We start from the raw sequence: 15,595 nt of genomic DNA, 5'->3' as shown, positions 1-15,595 counted from the left end.
GACAGAATTTGAAGTCTTACATACAGGATATTCCACATCAAATCGCACAAAAAGGTAAAATATTAACCAAGGGTTATTTAAGAACTAAGAATCTTTATGTACGTGTAGAATAGAGTCAAAATAAATATTATACAAAATATAAAAAAGATATTCCCTAAATTTATCGCATAAACGAAAAAACGGCTAATTTCGAGGCTGATATTTCAATTATCCTTAGAGATGAGAAATTGGATACGGTGTCATTTTCATGCTGAAAACATACGCTGGCTAGAGATGAATATAGGAGTTCATTTGGATTATTTCAACATAGGCCTACAGGGTGATTCAGTACCTCTACAACAAACTCTGGGGATCGATGAATCTCGCAATGAGGATCATTTTTCGTAAAAGAATCCATGTTCTCCGATGCCTCGTTTAGGAGCTAAGCGACATCGAAACAAAGACAGGTTTTAGTGACATGAACAATAGGCCTAAATAAATGAAATGAATTGTTTTTCAAGTATGTTTGCTTAGTACAGGTGTTCAAAGTGTCTACCTTGAACCTGTTTACATTCATTACACCGTCGTAGCAGTGGTTATCGGCCTGTGTCGAATTTGATCAAAAGCAGCTAATAATCGCATAGTCGGTTCCTCTCTGGTGTCAATTCGAGTGATGTATTACTTCACATATCTCAAAAGAAAAAAATATATTAAGGGTGTGAAGGCGGGTGATCACGCTGGCCACGCAACAGGTCCGGCTCTCCCTATCCATTGCTTCCCCTAGGTGTTGTTGGAGATGTGCACGTACAACCAGGTTGATGTGCTTTAGAACGTTATGTCGAATCACATGTCTCCTCACATCGTGAAGGGTACATTCTCCATGAGCAGCAGAAGCGTGTTCCGAAGATCGCTCCATTCAAACGGGGCAGCAAAATGACAGGACACTGGTAGCTTGTCCGCAAGGGTAATTGAAGAAATAAGTAAATTATTCATTCCATAATTAACTGTAAATATCTGTCTTTTTTTTCGATGTTGCATAGCTCTTACACGAGGCATCGGAGAACAAGATTTTTTACGAAAAATGATCCTCAATTCGAGAGCTGTGGATCCCCAGAGTTTGCTTCAATGTCCTGAATCACCCTGTAGCATATTAAAGTGGTAATGATAAAAATATTAGTTTCATCTTTGTTCCAATATGAAAAAAGTATGAACTTGAGTACTTTAAGTAACAGCAGTCTAATAAATGGACGGAGTTATGCAATAAGAGACCAACCGCCAAAAACCTGTTCTCGAGATACTGACCATTGAAATAAAGCTGATTTTTATTAAACATTTTATGCAGGAAGTATTCTGACATTCACAGTATTACAAAAAAAAAAAAGCACAGATAATACTAAAAAAAAGATCAACCCATTTTTAATAACAGACCAGCAGTTTATCTGATATCAAAGCAAAATAAATAAATGTTATACATAAAAATAATTTTACTTATAAATAACAGCAAAATTGAGATATCGAATTCTTAATTTTTCCAAGTTAAATAATCCAGTCAACAACAGATTTGTGCAAATGTCTCAATTTCTTCAAATTGCCGGTTGGTCTACTACTGCATAACTCCGTGCAAATATCAGTTATAAAAATTATGGTACCATGAAGCAAAACAATTGAGAGGAAAATTTCCTGGCGTCCTCGCATTGCGGATAACAGCGGGGAGATAATGCTGCAAGGGAAGTCATGTAGTCAGTATCTGGCGACGCTAGCTACTTAGTTAACCTTGTGTTATTCCCTGTAACTATTTCACTAACATTCTCGTGCACAGAAGGAATAGATACGTCAAAATCCAACAGTTTCTTTCGGCAAATGGAACATGATGTTGCGTCTTCCCTCTTATTCTCAGAAATGCCTAACTTGTGACAAATAGATTTTCCTTACATTCCTAAGATGTAATAATTCATGACGGCGATGAAATGGATTTAAGCATCGGTCACTTTTATATCTCCCATCTTTTTCAACAACCTACAGAAATAACAGTTCGGAAATATATGCGTAAATTGATACATCTTTTAGTAATTTATAAGTTAAATAATTTATATTAATGTCGAATACTCTCTGGAAAAAGCTTTGGATTCCCATGGAAGTAGCAACTGCATTTTAATTAACGTAACTTATTTATTCTGGCAAAGTTAAGGCCATGAAGCCTTCTCTTCCACTCAACCAGAGGACAAGAAAGGAAATACATGATAATTATACAGGAGCTTACAGGGGGTGCCAAGGGTGCTTGGGCAAACCCTAATGAACCTGTGGACCTCTCAAAAGGAAGTTCATCAGTAAAGTACAAAGGGAAAATTTTACGTCAACTTAATTCATCAGTTGAGCGGGCGGTCAATTTTGGGATGCATCAGTTGAGCGCGGCGATCAGTTTTAGGATGCGTCAGTTGAGCGCGGCGGTCAGTTTTAGGATGCGTCAGTTGAGCGCGGCGGTCAGTTTTAGGATGCGTCAGTTGAGCGCGGCGGTCAGTTGTGTGATCCATCAATTGAGAGCGGCGGTCAGTTTTAGGATGCATCTGTTGAGCGCGGCGGTCAGTTTTGGGATGCATCGGTTGAGCGCGGCGGTCAGTTTTGGGATGCATCAGTTGAGCGTGTCAATCAGTTTTAGCATGCATCAGCTGAGCGCGGCGGTCAGTTTTGTGATGCGTCAGTTGAGAGCGGCGGTCAGTTTTAGGATGCATCAGTTGAGCGCGGCGGTCAGTTTTGGGATGCATCAGTTGAGCGCGGCGGTCAGTTTTAGGATGCATCAGTTGAGCGCGGCGGTCAGTTTTGGGATGCAATAGTTGAGCGCGGCGGTCAGTTTTGTGATGCATCTGTTGAGCGCGGCGGTCAGTTTTTGGGTGCATCAGTTGAGAGTGGCGGTCAGTTTTGTGATGCATCAGTTGAGCGCGGCGGTCAGTTGTAGGATGCATCAGTTGAGAGCGGCGGTCAGTTTTAGGATGCATCAGTTGAGAGCGGCGGTCAGTTTTGGGATGCATCAATTGAGCGCGGCGGTCAGTTTCAGGATGCATCAATTGCGCGCGGCGATCATGTTTTAGGATGCATGAGTTGAGAGCGGCGGTCAGTTTTGTGATGCATCTGTTGAGCGCGGCGGTCAGTTTTGTGATGCATCAGTTGAGAGCGGCGGTCAGTTTTGTGATGCATCAGTTGAGCGCGGCGGTCAGTTTTGTGATGCATCAGTTGAGCGCGGCAGTCAGTTTTGTGATACATCAGTTGAGAGCGGCGGTCAGTTTTGTGATACATCAGTTGAGCGCGGCGGTCAGTTTTGTGATGCATCAGTTGAGCGCGGCGGTCAGTTTTGGGATGCATCAGTTGAACGTGGCGGTCAGATTTGTGATGCATCAGTTGAGCGCGGCGGTTAGTTTTGTGATGCATCAGTTGAGCTCGGCGATCAGTTTTGTGATGCATCAGTTGAGCGCGGCCTCAGTTTCGGGATGCATCAGTTGTGCGCGGCGGTCAGTTTAACACGAGCCGTAGCAATTTCCCTTCCCATTTTGTAGAGGCTTAGGATTCTCTGTATATTGATAGGTATGGTTAAAAATGCTACTCTCGTAAAAATGGTTGTACCGATAATTGATACTTTTCAGAATTTAAAATATTTGTTCCAGTGCCAGTAATGAATTGTTTAATATCTAGGTCACTTTCTTTGATAATATTAGACCATTTTCTGTAGAAAACCAATTCCAGTAATATTTCCGTGTCTATATCTACAAAATAATTCTTCTATAATTATACTCTTTCCTCCTTTTCTATGTAGGATTGACTCTAACAGTATTCCCGTTGTCATTCATTTTTACATCGTCGCCCCAGTACTATACTCAAATACTCTACAACAGTGATGAGACGATATTAGCTCTCCATCACTGTAGAAGAACTCGACCTTGATCACAAGCGCATAGCGCAAGCACTGCATAGCCATCAGGGATGTACATGCGCATGCAGCGAATAAAGGCAGTAATTATTACAATAACTTGCGTTACTAAATTTCCTGGATACGTAATAATTATTTAATATATATGAACATATACGTGGTACAGTCATTAAGTTCTGACACTGACGCCTGAAGGGTAGGCACCCACAAGAATCTGGATGTCTCAGAAGATGCCGCGTGATACGGCGTACACTTAAACAGATCGACATCCTCCCTCAATATAGTCGCCGTTGGCCGCTATGCACGTCTGCCAACGTTGGTGTAGCTGCTGGAAGCACCGCTGAAAGATGTTGGCAGGAAGATGCCGTACGGCTTCTCTTGTGGCAGTCATGACCTTTTCGGCCGCATAAAAATTACGCCCTCCTAGGATTCATTTCATGAGGGGAAAGAGAAAAAAAATCGCATGGTGCGAGATCAGGTGAGTACGGAGGGTGTGGCAAAACAGCGACCTGTTGCCTTGCAAGTTCCTCTTGGACAAGGATGGAGCGATGTGCAGGGGCGTTGTCGTGTAGCAACAGCCAATTCTTCCTATGTCAAAGCTCAGGACGCTTACGACGAATTGAATTGCTTAAACGGCCAAGAATCTCTTTGTAGAGGATCTTGTTTACAGTTGCACCTTGTGGGATGAATTCTATGTGAACAATTCCATTTGAATAAAAAAACTGTTAAAGCATCACCTTGCCTTTTGACCTGTCTTGTTGCGGATTTTTCTGTCGTGGAAATAATGGCGTTTTCCAGGTGGCGGATTGTCGCTTCAGTTGCGGATCGTAAAGGAAACACCATGTTTCGTCTCCAGTTATGATCGGTTATAGTAGTTTCGCCTAATTTCTGACAGAACGTGACGTTTGCCCGTTACTCAAACTGCAACATACTCGAGTTCCGACGCGCGCATTCAAATCACCGTCACAACAAAGACCGTAGTTCTGCTTACAGTGGATGCACTCAACTGTCTCTTGTTGGGTCGAGAGACTAACTGACAAGGTATCATACCATGGCGCCACCTATGCGCTATAGTGCACCACAACGCCACTATGCGCTCAGTATTAGGACTTAATGACTGTACCACGTATAAACAAAGCGCAAAGGAAAAAAATTTATGAACAAAAAGAGAAGAGAAAAATTTAATTGTCTTGTTTTCATTATCTTCATTCCATACTGCTCTTAGCTGTCATTTAGCTCCAGTAGCATATTCATTGTATTTATTTTATTTATATATTTGGTTATTTTATTTGTATGTTTATTAATTAATTAATCAATCAATTTATTTATTTATTCATATTTGTTCATTCATTCATTCACTCATTCATTTATTAGAAACTTAGTAGAACCAGGGGCATAGAGCGGCCGGAAGGATAGATCAATGGAAAAATTGATGACTCCATCGGGAATCGAACCCGCAACTTCCGCCTTGCAGCGTTATGCCTTAACTGCGACGCTACCGGGCTTCCAGTAAATGATTTTGGAAATAAAAATTCCACTGAAATGATTAATTTATTTCTAAAATACAAAAATTCACCCAAAAGAGCTTGCATTAGGAGCAAGGATATCAAATTAGGTTGTCGTTTTTTAATATCGTGTCACTGTAGTGATTAGCTAAGATGTCTTAGGTTGTTCTTGGACATTTTTGAAAACTGCTTGCTTGTACTTATTGTTAGATAACATTTTATTTAACTTAATTTGATAAGATGTACGCCACACAAATGAGTTGGAATAAAAGCGAAAATACATTAAACATTTCGTGAGTTAAGGAGGTTAAAATTGTACTTTACCTTTATTCATTATGTCTTAGGCCGTGCTTATGGCGACCACAATGCCAAATGTGGAGAACACAGCACTGAAACAGAAAATTATGTCAGCCATTGGGGCAATAAAAACCAGACCGAACCTTGTAGCTGATACAAAAGAATCCAGTCCTGTGTATCGTGTAAAACTGAGATAATTTCAATATGGATAGTGAAGCCAGAGGTATGTACTTCTATTTAATGTAAAAATATTCAGTTATCTTTGCAGAATAGAAGTATAAATGCAATATTGATGCCAGAAGGAAATAAAACTCTATAAAAGTTTTTTCGTCTGTAAGTTTGAGGCACTGAAGGATACAAAAGACGGTAAGAATCAAACAAATGCAATAAATTTCATTGTTACAATTAATTAAACAAGATGGATGTGTTTTGTGACTAGCAAAATTTGAATCTGTGACTCTGAAATCAGGTACAAGGGTCGGTCCGGGATTTTTTGACACTTCTCTGCACATAACTTCCCGCATCATTATCTCTCTCTTCTCTCTCTCTTTTTTCGTTCAACCATTAATTATTTTGTGTGAGCGTTTGATTTAATTATAAAAGTTTTTGTGGTTGTTGAGAGACCAGTTACTTTTTATTTTATACTCTTTTCTCTTACACCCATGTACCCTCATAATTTGCTTCCTGGTGTTCTTCTTTATTTCTTAATAATTTACTGGAATCCCTATTATATATTTTGAAACACATAGCTGCAGTAACAAGGAGTTTGCGCCTACAAATCTTGCGAACTCAGATTAATTCCTTAGTAAACAAACTGAAGATTTGCTCCTTTTGATTGCAAGTTGGTTATTTTTCTCTGTGTGATTTCACGTTACATTATATCATTTGGTGAATGCTGGTTGTCATGTCTGATATTTCAAATAGATTCCCGCCCTATACAAGAACTAATCAGATTCACAGATGGCGGCTGATGGAGACTGCCACCACCTCTGCAAGCTGATGGCACCGGTGCGACACCGGTGCAACAACGGTGGAACATCAGTAATGCCATCGGTGAAATTCTGAACACCGTGATGCCATCAGATTGCTCAGCGCTGAGATTAGGAATACGCTCAATGAATCTATTCTGGAGACAGCAGCAGAGAATAAGAAGTGGTGAACAAAGTGAAGTCTATTGGCCTGTCACTGCATGATGAATTAAACTGTTTCTAAATAATAAATAACGTGTTACATTCATACAAGACAACAACAAATCAGAACATGTTTTGTAGAGTGTACCTCTCTAATAAATGAAATGAATTATAAAATACCAGGCTACAATAAATAACATACATAGCTTCTCCTTAACTTATATAGTTTTAGATAATAGCTAGAATATAATTAATTTTTATATATTTATCTAATAATCCAACTAGTATAAAACATTTTTTTCCTGATTTACTAATACAAAAATTAAAGAAATTACAGGACATTGTGCATACGGAAAAATGAAATAATAAGATTGCAACAAATAATAAAAGTAGTATATTTTTTTATCTTCGAGGTTTTAGATAGTGAGAGCTACCTAATTAACTATGTAACTGTTACACACTTAATAATGTACTTATCATATGAACAGCACATTTCTAGAAACAAATTTAAATTCCTGACTTCTCGTCTAATACAGAAGCGTTTCTTCTTGTTTTACCCGACACCAACCTTCTTATGTCCCGCGAAATTAAGTTTCCTGCAGAATGACGTAGCATAGCACGCTTATTATCTTCTGATAATCTTGGTATTAGTCTTGGTTTTGTGAGGTTCATAAGCGAGGAAAATTTCTCACATACGTGCTTACTGCCAAATATAGAAATAATTTGCGCCGCAAATATTCGTACTCAGGATATATTTGCAGGCAAAGTGAACTTCCAACTTGACTCTCTTCACACAATTCAAAGAACCTGGATAGAACTTTTCCTCGGCTTAACCACTGAAAATTTATAGACGACATATCTTTACAATTTTTAGACAGAATTCGTAAAGAGTACGCTATTAGCATCAATACTTTTTACATTTTATTCTGTAAACTTATATGCAATGAAGCGAGGAAAAACCTATGCAGTACTTCTAAACATAGGCTATATTTATTACCATTTAATGTAAATAAACCAACAAAATTTCAATACATCATTATGTACAGTAGTGGCAAAAAAGCGGACCGACGGAATAATCAAAGTCCCCGAAATGAGCCACTGCGCATGCCACGCCCGCATTCACAAGAGAGCGAGTAATCTATTGAAATTGTTGTAGTTTAGACTGATTACTTAGCCCATTTCGAAATCCATTAGAAAATAAACTGGTTCTGGGAATAATATTGTAAATTTTATACTGAAAAACAATGTAATTTTATTATCTCAACAATAATTATCACTATCTACAATTTAATTTCACTCCCGTCAACAATGGGATTTGCTCTCCGCACAGCAACACAGCGTTCGTTATTGCACTCCACAAACGACAATGACAATTTACTTGGACTATGAAGAACGACAATGAACTGTTAATCTTAACTAATATTCCCAAAGCACTATTTACAACACAGAACTGTCAGTTCTCAGTTCACACCTCGTTTGTCTTGGCTAATTCTTCTAGCTCAGTCACTCGCGTTCACTGAATCTCGAACCCCAGACCTTCGGAGACGATCCGCTGAACTTCAAACTCAGGTGCCCCAACTGCGGTCCACTGCACTCGAACTCCGGGCTTCAGGCTCCACAGTTACGGACACAACTCAAGTCGCGTTCTGGTCTCGAAGCTTGCTTCACTGCTACACAAGACTAACTCGCTTACTGTCTAAATTTGCCTGTAACAACACTGGCTTACTGACTGACTGAATCGCTGTCGTTCACTCGCGTACGTAATTTATAACCACAGCGACGTAGCCGAGAAAGTTCGAGCTCGGGATTTTTCCACTTCGACGGACTTCTGGACCTCTCTCGGCAAGCAGCAGATGCGCGCGCAACCTTCCCTCGCCGCTTCGTCGTAGTACACCGCCCCTCTTACCTCTCAGCATGCAGACGCTCCAGGAAGCAGATGCGCGCGCAACCCGCCCAAAACACGGCCGACTTAGCCTCTCCTCCGTCGGTCGTGAGATCGAATCTCACGTTGCTGTCACAATATGTTAATTCTTTCTTTCTTACTTTCTTTCTTTCTTTCTTTCTTTCTTTCTTTCTTTCTTTCTTTCTTTTTTCTTTCTTTCTTTCTCTCAGTTTAACCTCTCCCTTCTAGGTGCATTTACACGACCCACGTCACCCGGGCCTTACAGGGCTGCGACCTGTCGGGAGAGGTATTAAGCTATGGATCGCATACATACTTTTTTGACCACACAAGGACATGGAGGGCCTCCCCGGATGAGGGATCAGCTCAATGCCAGGGCCACCTCCGATACAACACAAACATTTAAGACATTACATATCATTCACTCACACAATAAGTTAATTAAGTACCTAGTAAAATATCGCTGCAATCGAAAAGTATTGGGAATAAATTTGAATAAGGAACAAAAAAAAGTTTCCTTCCCAGGCAGGATTCGAACCGCGAAAGCCTTAGTTACCAGTCTATCGTGCTGCCACTGTGAACAAGGCTCTGAAATCAGCTACAAGTGTGGGTCACAATTCTTCTCTTTATATCCACATCCATATAGTTTATATCAAGTGGGATGACAAGACGCCAGAACCCAACTTCGAGCGCACACAATTCTGTGTGGCTTAAATTGTGGCTTTCTGTTAACGTACCTACAGTAACGAATATATTGTGCGAATCTGACTTTCAGGTAGAAGCTCAGTCGGTAAAGCATTCGTGCGCTAAGCGAAGGGTCCCGGGATCGATACCCGGCCCGGAACAATTTTTCCCTTAGAAATTATTCAAGCCTGCTTCACAGGGACCTTCTACCTGAAAGCCAGATTTGCATGATGATGATGATTCATATTCGTATTCTTTATTGGTCTGAAGATAGAATAGTACAAGAGGCCTCGTCAATATAATAATATAAAATACAATGTGTCAATATCAATGACGCTGACGATGAGAATTAGTTTGAAAAATTCTCATCTACAATATAAGCGCACGTTAATATTCTACGGAAATCTATCACTGTTGCAATGTTCTTCTAAACTCTCTTCTCTTATTTCTTTGTCTTTTTTTATCCTTGTGAATACTGTGTGTTTTGTTTTTGGTGTTTCTGTAAATACTCTTCCCGTAGAAATGAGAATTCTAGCGAAGAAATTGGTTTTCATTAGCCCCAGGGAAAAATTCTGCTATCCAGACTGTGTACTCGACTTATCAGTGGCATCGATCGAGAAAGCCTGGTTCACATTGTCTTATTCAGCAGATTGGCTTTTCGAAATGTTGATTGTTTCAGCCTTCGCAGTCCTCTTCGCTCCATCTGAAACATAAAAATTGTATGATTGTCAAGTTGATGAAGTTATTTTACATTTTTGTTTTACATGATTAGAAAGCGAAATTATTGCGTAATGGGAAAATCAGTGACTGAACTTTAACGGCAATACAGACCTACTTTTTGATACCAAATATTTCGAGGTGATTTTCTGAATTGTTATATTAAGAAGACTCATACATCTACCCTGAGCTACGAGTATGCAGTTATCTTAATTGACAACATTTGTGGAACTATTTTACACAGAGCAAAAACTTTTTTTACGCTAATAAAACATCCTTTCTTTCTTTTTCTTTATTGGGTTTTTTACGACGTTGTATCAACATCTCAGGTTATTTAGCGTCTGAATGAAATGAAGGTGATAATACCGGTGAAATGAGTCCGGGGTCCAGCACCGGTAGTTACCCAGTATTTGCTCATATTGGGTTGAAGGAAAGCCCCGGAAAAAACTTCAACCAGGTAACTTGCCCGACCGGAATTCGAACCCGGGCCACCTGGTCAGACTTGCAGATTCCTTAAAAGCCATTTGTAAGTAAGTTTGTAAGTAATAATAGTAATAATAATAATAATAATAATATTATTATTATTATTATTATTATTATTATTATTATTATTAATGGAGAATGACAACTTTAAGTGGGATTGCTACTACTAAATTAGAATTGTCTGTGAAGCTACTCTTTAACCACATAAACGCATAGACTAAGTGCTATACAGAGTGTTTCCGAGGTGGTTCCTTATCTCACATTTATACATGTGCCCTTCGCCATCATCCCTGAAAGTTTGTAACACGACCTCGGAAATACTGTATATGACAATATATAATTAGATCGATACATTAATTAAAGGAAGTAATAAAGAAATATTTCTGTCAAGAAGTGTGTACTTTACAAATTAAATTAAATTAAGCTCTAGCGACATCAGAATGGGACAAACTTGGGTTCAGAGACTAGCCCACTTACAAAACTAATTAAAAAAAATAGAAATCAAAATGAAATACAACATAACATTCTTCCGACACTGTAGTCCCGTCGCTCTTATTTCCGGCAGCCAATCACGTTGCAGATCGGCTATATTTAAACGTGTGCGACTTGTCATTCGCTGCTGATGACATTATGCACTTCCTAAGGCTCGATAAATAATATAATCGCCCGCCATTTTGGTTCTTTCGTTGTTGTTCGCAGAAAGCACACGAGGATGTTATTTGTCGCTCAATTATTTGTTCAATTACAGTGCGTTTAAATATAATCAAACATCATACGAGCTACGACATGATAATGTTTAACAGTGCGACAACGAAAGAAAAAAATGGCGAACGATACTACCTACCTAGACTTTATAGAGCCGTCACTTCCTAAGGCGTAAACAAAGGGGAGAAGTCACGCCGGAAATAACAGCGACGCGACTACAGATTTCAGACACCTAGTTTCCGTGTTAATACGGCTAGTGACACTGCTCTACTGCCGTCTTAAGACTGAAACTTGGTGTCTGAGATCTAGTGTCGGACATTTTACTCTTCCTTTAAGAACCTGCCTTAGATTTAGTGTGTTGCAGTGCGGAACGGCCTTCGAGGACACCACATTACATGTTAGGAATATAGACTTGTGGGCGCTGAGCAAAGTGTGCAGAACAAGGAGATGTTTGAGGAGAAGTAACAGTAAGTGAATAATATTGTCTGAATTACATTTGTGAATTTAATTTTACTATCCTTTGTGGCGTTTAAAAAATACAATATACATTACTTTCGGAAGCAGCGGTCATAAAGACCAAGGAATCGCACTGAACCATACTGAAGTTAATACGACATTGAAACACGATTATTGTTAATGCAGAAACGTTTTGGAACTCACCTGTAGGTCGACTAAAGATATGTCTCTCGATCGCTATAAATGGGAACTCGAACACTAGCGACAATATGGCAGACAATATGATTGTGAAGACGAACTCTCCGAAGAACTGTGTTACCTAGAAGGAGAAATCGAACGTTATACAGAAAATTGTATTCGATAATTAAATATGAATTCAAACTCGGCGAAAAGATGTGTCCATTGGTTTTCTGAACAATTTAATTTATTTCTGTCTACTGATTATATTTTGAAGATAAAATTTGTAATACTACGGTGGTAAAAGTTCTTTCGCACTCTTCACTTCGCAGGAACTTATTAAAGAAAATATAGTACGATTGTACAGTGCTTTCATTTTAAGAGGAAATTATATTACAGCTGAACGCCGGCGTACACTTTCCTGAGTGTCGTGCTTGCATCGGCGGGGAGCGTGTTCCCTTACTACTGGGAAATAAAGGTATATTTAGTAATGGGAGGAGGGGAAGTGGTTAGGTTTCACCCTAGAGTATTAAATAAAGGAGAATTATCACCACAGATACAGTCATTCTTTTCTACTTTTTTATTAGAAACACAATAAATTTTGCAGTAATATATTGAATTAGATCATATCACCCTGAAGAGAATTGTGACTGATTGTTTTTCACCTGTACTCTTAATAGTTACAATGAAAAGTAATGGAGATAGGCCACAGCATCGTCTTACTCCGCTATGAATTTGTTACGAAACTGAAAGTCTAACGTAAGTATTTATTGTGGCACCCGTCTGGAACATTCTAGTCGTGGCTGGTTGCCTCGGGAGTGTACGCGCCGTTGCTTACGAGATTATACGTCCAGCGGAAAGGAAGGCGCGGGAGGCGAGGCTCGAGCTTCGCTGGGCGATGGGACGCGGCGCGGAGAGAGGGGAAACAAGGCTACGGGACAGCGCGGGGGAGCGGAGGGAGGTAAGGAAGCGCCTGGAAGTGAATTGTTATTGAGGTCCAGATGTTTCGCGACGCAGAACATTCTAGACGATCGTGTTAAATAAATAACACCGCGAGTGCAGTCAGTAAGTCAGTTGCGAGAGAGTTAGCTAGTTAGTCTTCAAGTCTTGGAGCAAGGTGAACCTGAGTTCGACGTGCAGTGAACTTGAGTGAGTCTGTAACTGTGGCAGTATCCAGGCGAGTGCAACGTACCCGGAGGTCTTAGGTTCGACGTGCAAGAAACCGCATCTGGAGGGCTGGGTTCGACGTGCAGGGAACCGCGTGTGGAAGGATTGGGTTCGAAGTGCAGTGAACTGTATCTGGCAGGCTTGGTTTCGAGGTGCAGTGAACTGTATCTGGAAGGCTTGGGTTCGACGCACAGTGAACTTGAGTGAATGAGCTAGAAGAACTAGCCAAGGCGAACGAACTATGAACTGAGAAATGCCAGTTTTGTTTTCTACATAGTGCTTTATGAACGTTAATTGAAATTAGGAGTACATTGTTGTTCTTCTCAATAATACACGTGAATTGCCATTGTCGCTGTGTTGAGTGCAATAGCGACTACTGTGTTGCTGTGTTGAGTAGAATACACATTGTTGACGGGTGTGTGGTTAAAGGTATAAATAAAAGTCACATTGTTGTAAGGTGAATTAAGGAGAATAAAAGTTACATTGCCTACATTTTTCCCCAAATTATGACATATATTAATATTGTGGTTTTAGGCCTATTTCAATCATATTTATAGATTTCTCTATGAATTTTAGTTCGAAATGTCATTTGTAATAATTGATATCAATTTGGGTGTCAGGCATTTGCTTAAGGATGCATCTGCTGTTTTCCGAAGTGGTGGAAACTTTTTAAGTGTAATCATTTTTTTTCCAGGTTCTTTATCAGCTATAGACGTTATTTTTGTCTTTAATGTGATGAGCACAGTGTCGCCAATTCAGCGGTTTTCCCGCTATATCTGGCGTTTTTCTGTGTTCGTTTAGCGGGTAAAGTTTATGAAATTTGTATTGCTGATAAAGGAATTTAGCGGGTATTTTTGGCACTCACAGCGGCAAAATAATTTCATTTTACATTGACAGGAAAACAATTTAGCGGTTTGTGCACTGTTTGATAGCGGTTTTTTTAAAGAATTGAGTTGGCAAGACTGGATGAGCGCAGGCACCGTCATCGTTCATTTAACTTTTTTCTTCTTATATGCTTAATATGTTTAAACATGTTACGTTCTTATGAAGGTTTAAATAAATAACTGAAAGACTAGGAAAATGCAGTCTTTTAATTTAACGAGCGACCTTTGTATTCTCTGGTTGAAAATTACTTGTAACGCTTACCACATCCATGTCATTGAAGTACAGCGGCGTCCTCAGCGTCATGTGGCGGGCCAGACTGAAAATGTAGTGCACGAGGTAGATGGAGTATGACAGACGACTGAACGGATGGAACCCTTTCCAAGACAGCAAGGAATTAACCGGGCCTAAAATTCACAGTATCATTATAACAAGGCAAGTGTCAGGCTGTATTTCAGACAGATAATATGAACCACATAATTGTCTCATAGCTTTATTCATTATCATCAAGGTTCGGACAAAGTAGCTGTATCACGATAGACTGTATAGCTGTATAGGATAGAGCCTTGACTTGCTTCAGTAAACACTACTCTCTTCCACTAGTTAAGGGATTAGGTATAGCTTACAGCAATAACAGTTTTGGAAATATTCAACATTTTTTTCCTCCATTACTGTATCTTGTACAATAATAATAATTAGTATGTGTGAAACGCTGTCCTTCTGCTATATGAAAAAAATATTTTTACGTTAAAAAAAAATATATATATTTATTTTCTTTCAAAATTCATAATGGTGGTAGTTCATTGTGCAGTGACGAAGCGTTTCCCTCATAACTCAAACTTGTTAACTTCTTCATGCTCTCTCTCTTTTATTTTATTGCTGAAACATATGCTTACAATATCATGCTCTTTCAACTATATTCCTTAATAAATCATATTTATTTTATTTTGTGTTAAAAGAAAATACTAATATTTGACCATTTTTGGTAAAGATGTTAATTTTTATCAGACAATCTATTAAAGGTAGAGAAGTGATCGTGCACCATATTGTAGATATGACATGCATAAATACGCACAAAAATTTCATCACAGAATGTTGGATAGTTTTTTTTAGATATGTGGGAAACACTTCGTCACTGCACAGGGAATTGAATTTCTGGGAAAAAAAAAAAAAAAGTAAGTAATTTTTTTAAATCGTACAAATATTTCTTTTATATAGCAGAAGCACAGTGTTTTACACATACTAATTTTCATTATTGTACAAGATACAGTAATGGAGGGAAAAATGTTGAATATTTCCAAAATTTTATTGCTGTAAGCTGTACCTAACCCCTTAAAACTCTACTGCTGGGAAGAGAGCTCCCCAACCCCTTGCTAAAACATCAGTGAACTGGCTGGGAGACAACGACTATTTAATGTTTGTAAACAAAACGCACGGACCAAAGATGCCTATCCTGATACAGCTACTTTATCAGAAGCTTAATTATCACCTTCATAATCATAAACAATAAATACAGCCAAAAGTGCGAAATTTTACATTTTCCTGAAAAACTCTCTATGGAATTTCGTGTCTTACTTGTCCCATTTGGAATTAA

At 39.1% G+C, this 15,595-nt stretch overlaps 1 protein-coding gene across 1 annotated transcript in view; it reads right to left on the bottom strand.

Annotated features, from left to right (window-relative positions):
• Positions 1–9,673: 9,673 nt before the first annotated feature.
• Positions 9,674–15,595, bottom strand: part of LOC138708548 (nose resistant to fluoxetine protein 6-like) — a 48,429-nt gene continuing 42,507 nt past the window's right edge. Inside the window, exons 12-14 of the mRNA XM_069838664.1 lie at positions 14,266–14,408; positions 11,980–12,094; positions 9,674–10,117 (exon numbers count right to left, since the gene is read on the bottom strand). Of these exons, the coding sequence (XP_069694765.1) occupies positions 10,053–10,117; positions 11,980–12,094; positions 14,266–14,408 (323 nt within the window). The 3' untranslated portion in view covers positions 9,674–10,052. The remainder of the gene's footprint in view (positions 10,118–11,979; positions 12,095–14,265; positions 14,409–15,595) is intronic.

This window comes from Periplaneta americana, chromosome 11 (genome assembly GCF_040183065.1).
Source record: "Periplaneta americana isolate PAMFEO1 chromosome 11, P.americana_PAMFEO1_priV1, whole genome shotgun sequence".
NCBI lineage: Eukaryota > Metazoa > Arthropoda > Insecta > Blattodea > Blattidae > Periplaneta > Periplaneta americana.
The sequence above is the reverse complement of the archived record's forward strand: the minus strand, read 5'-3'. Positions and strand labels throughout refer to the sequence as shown.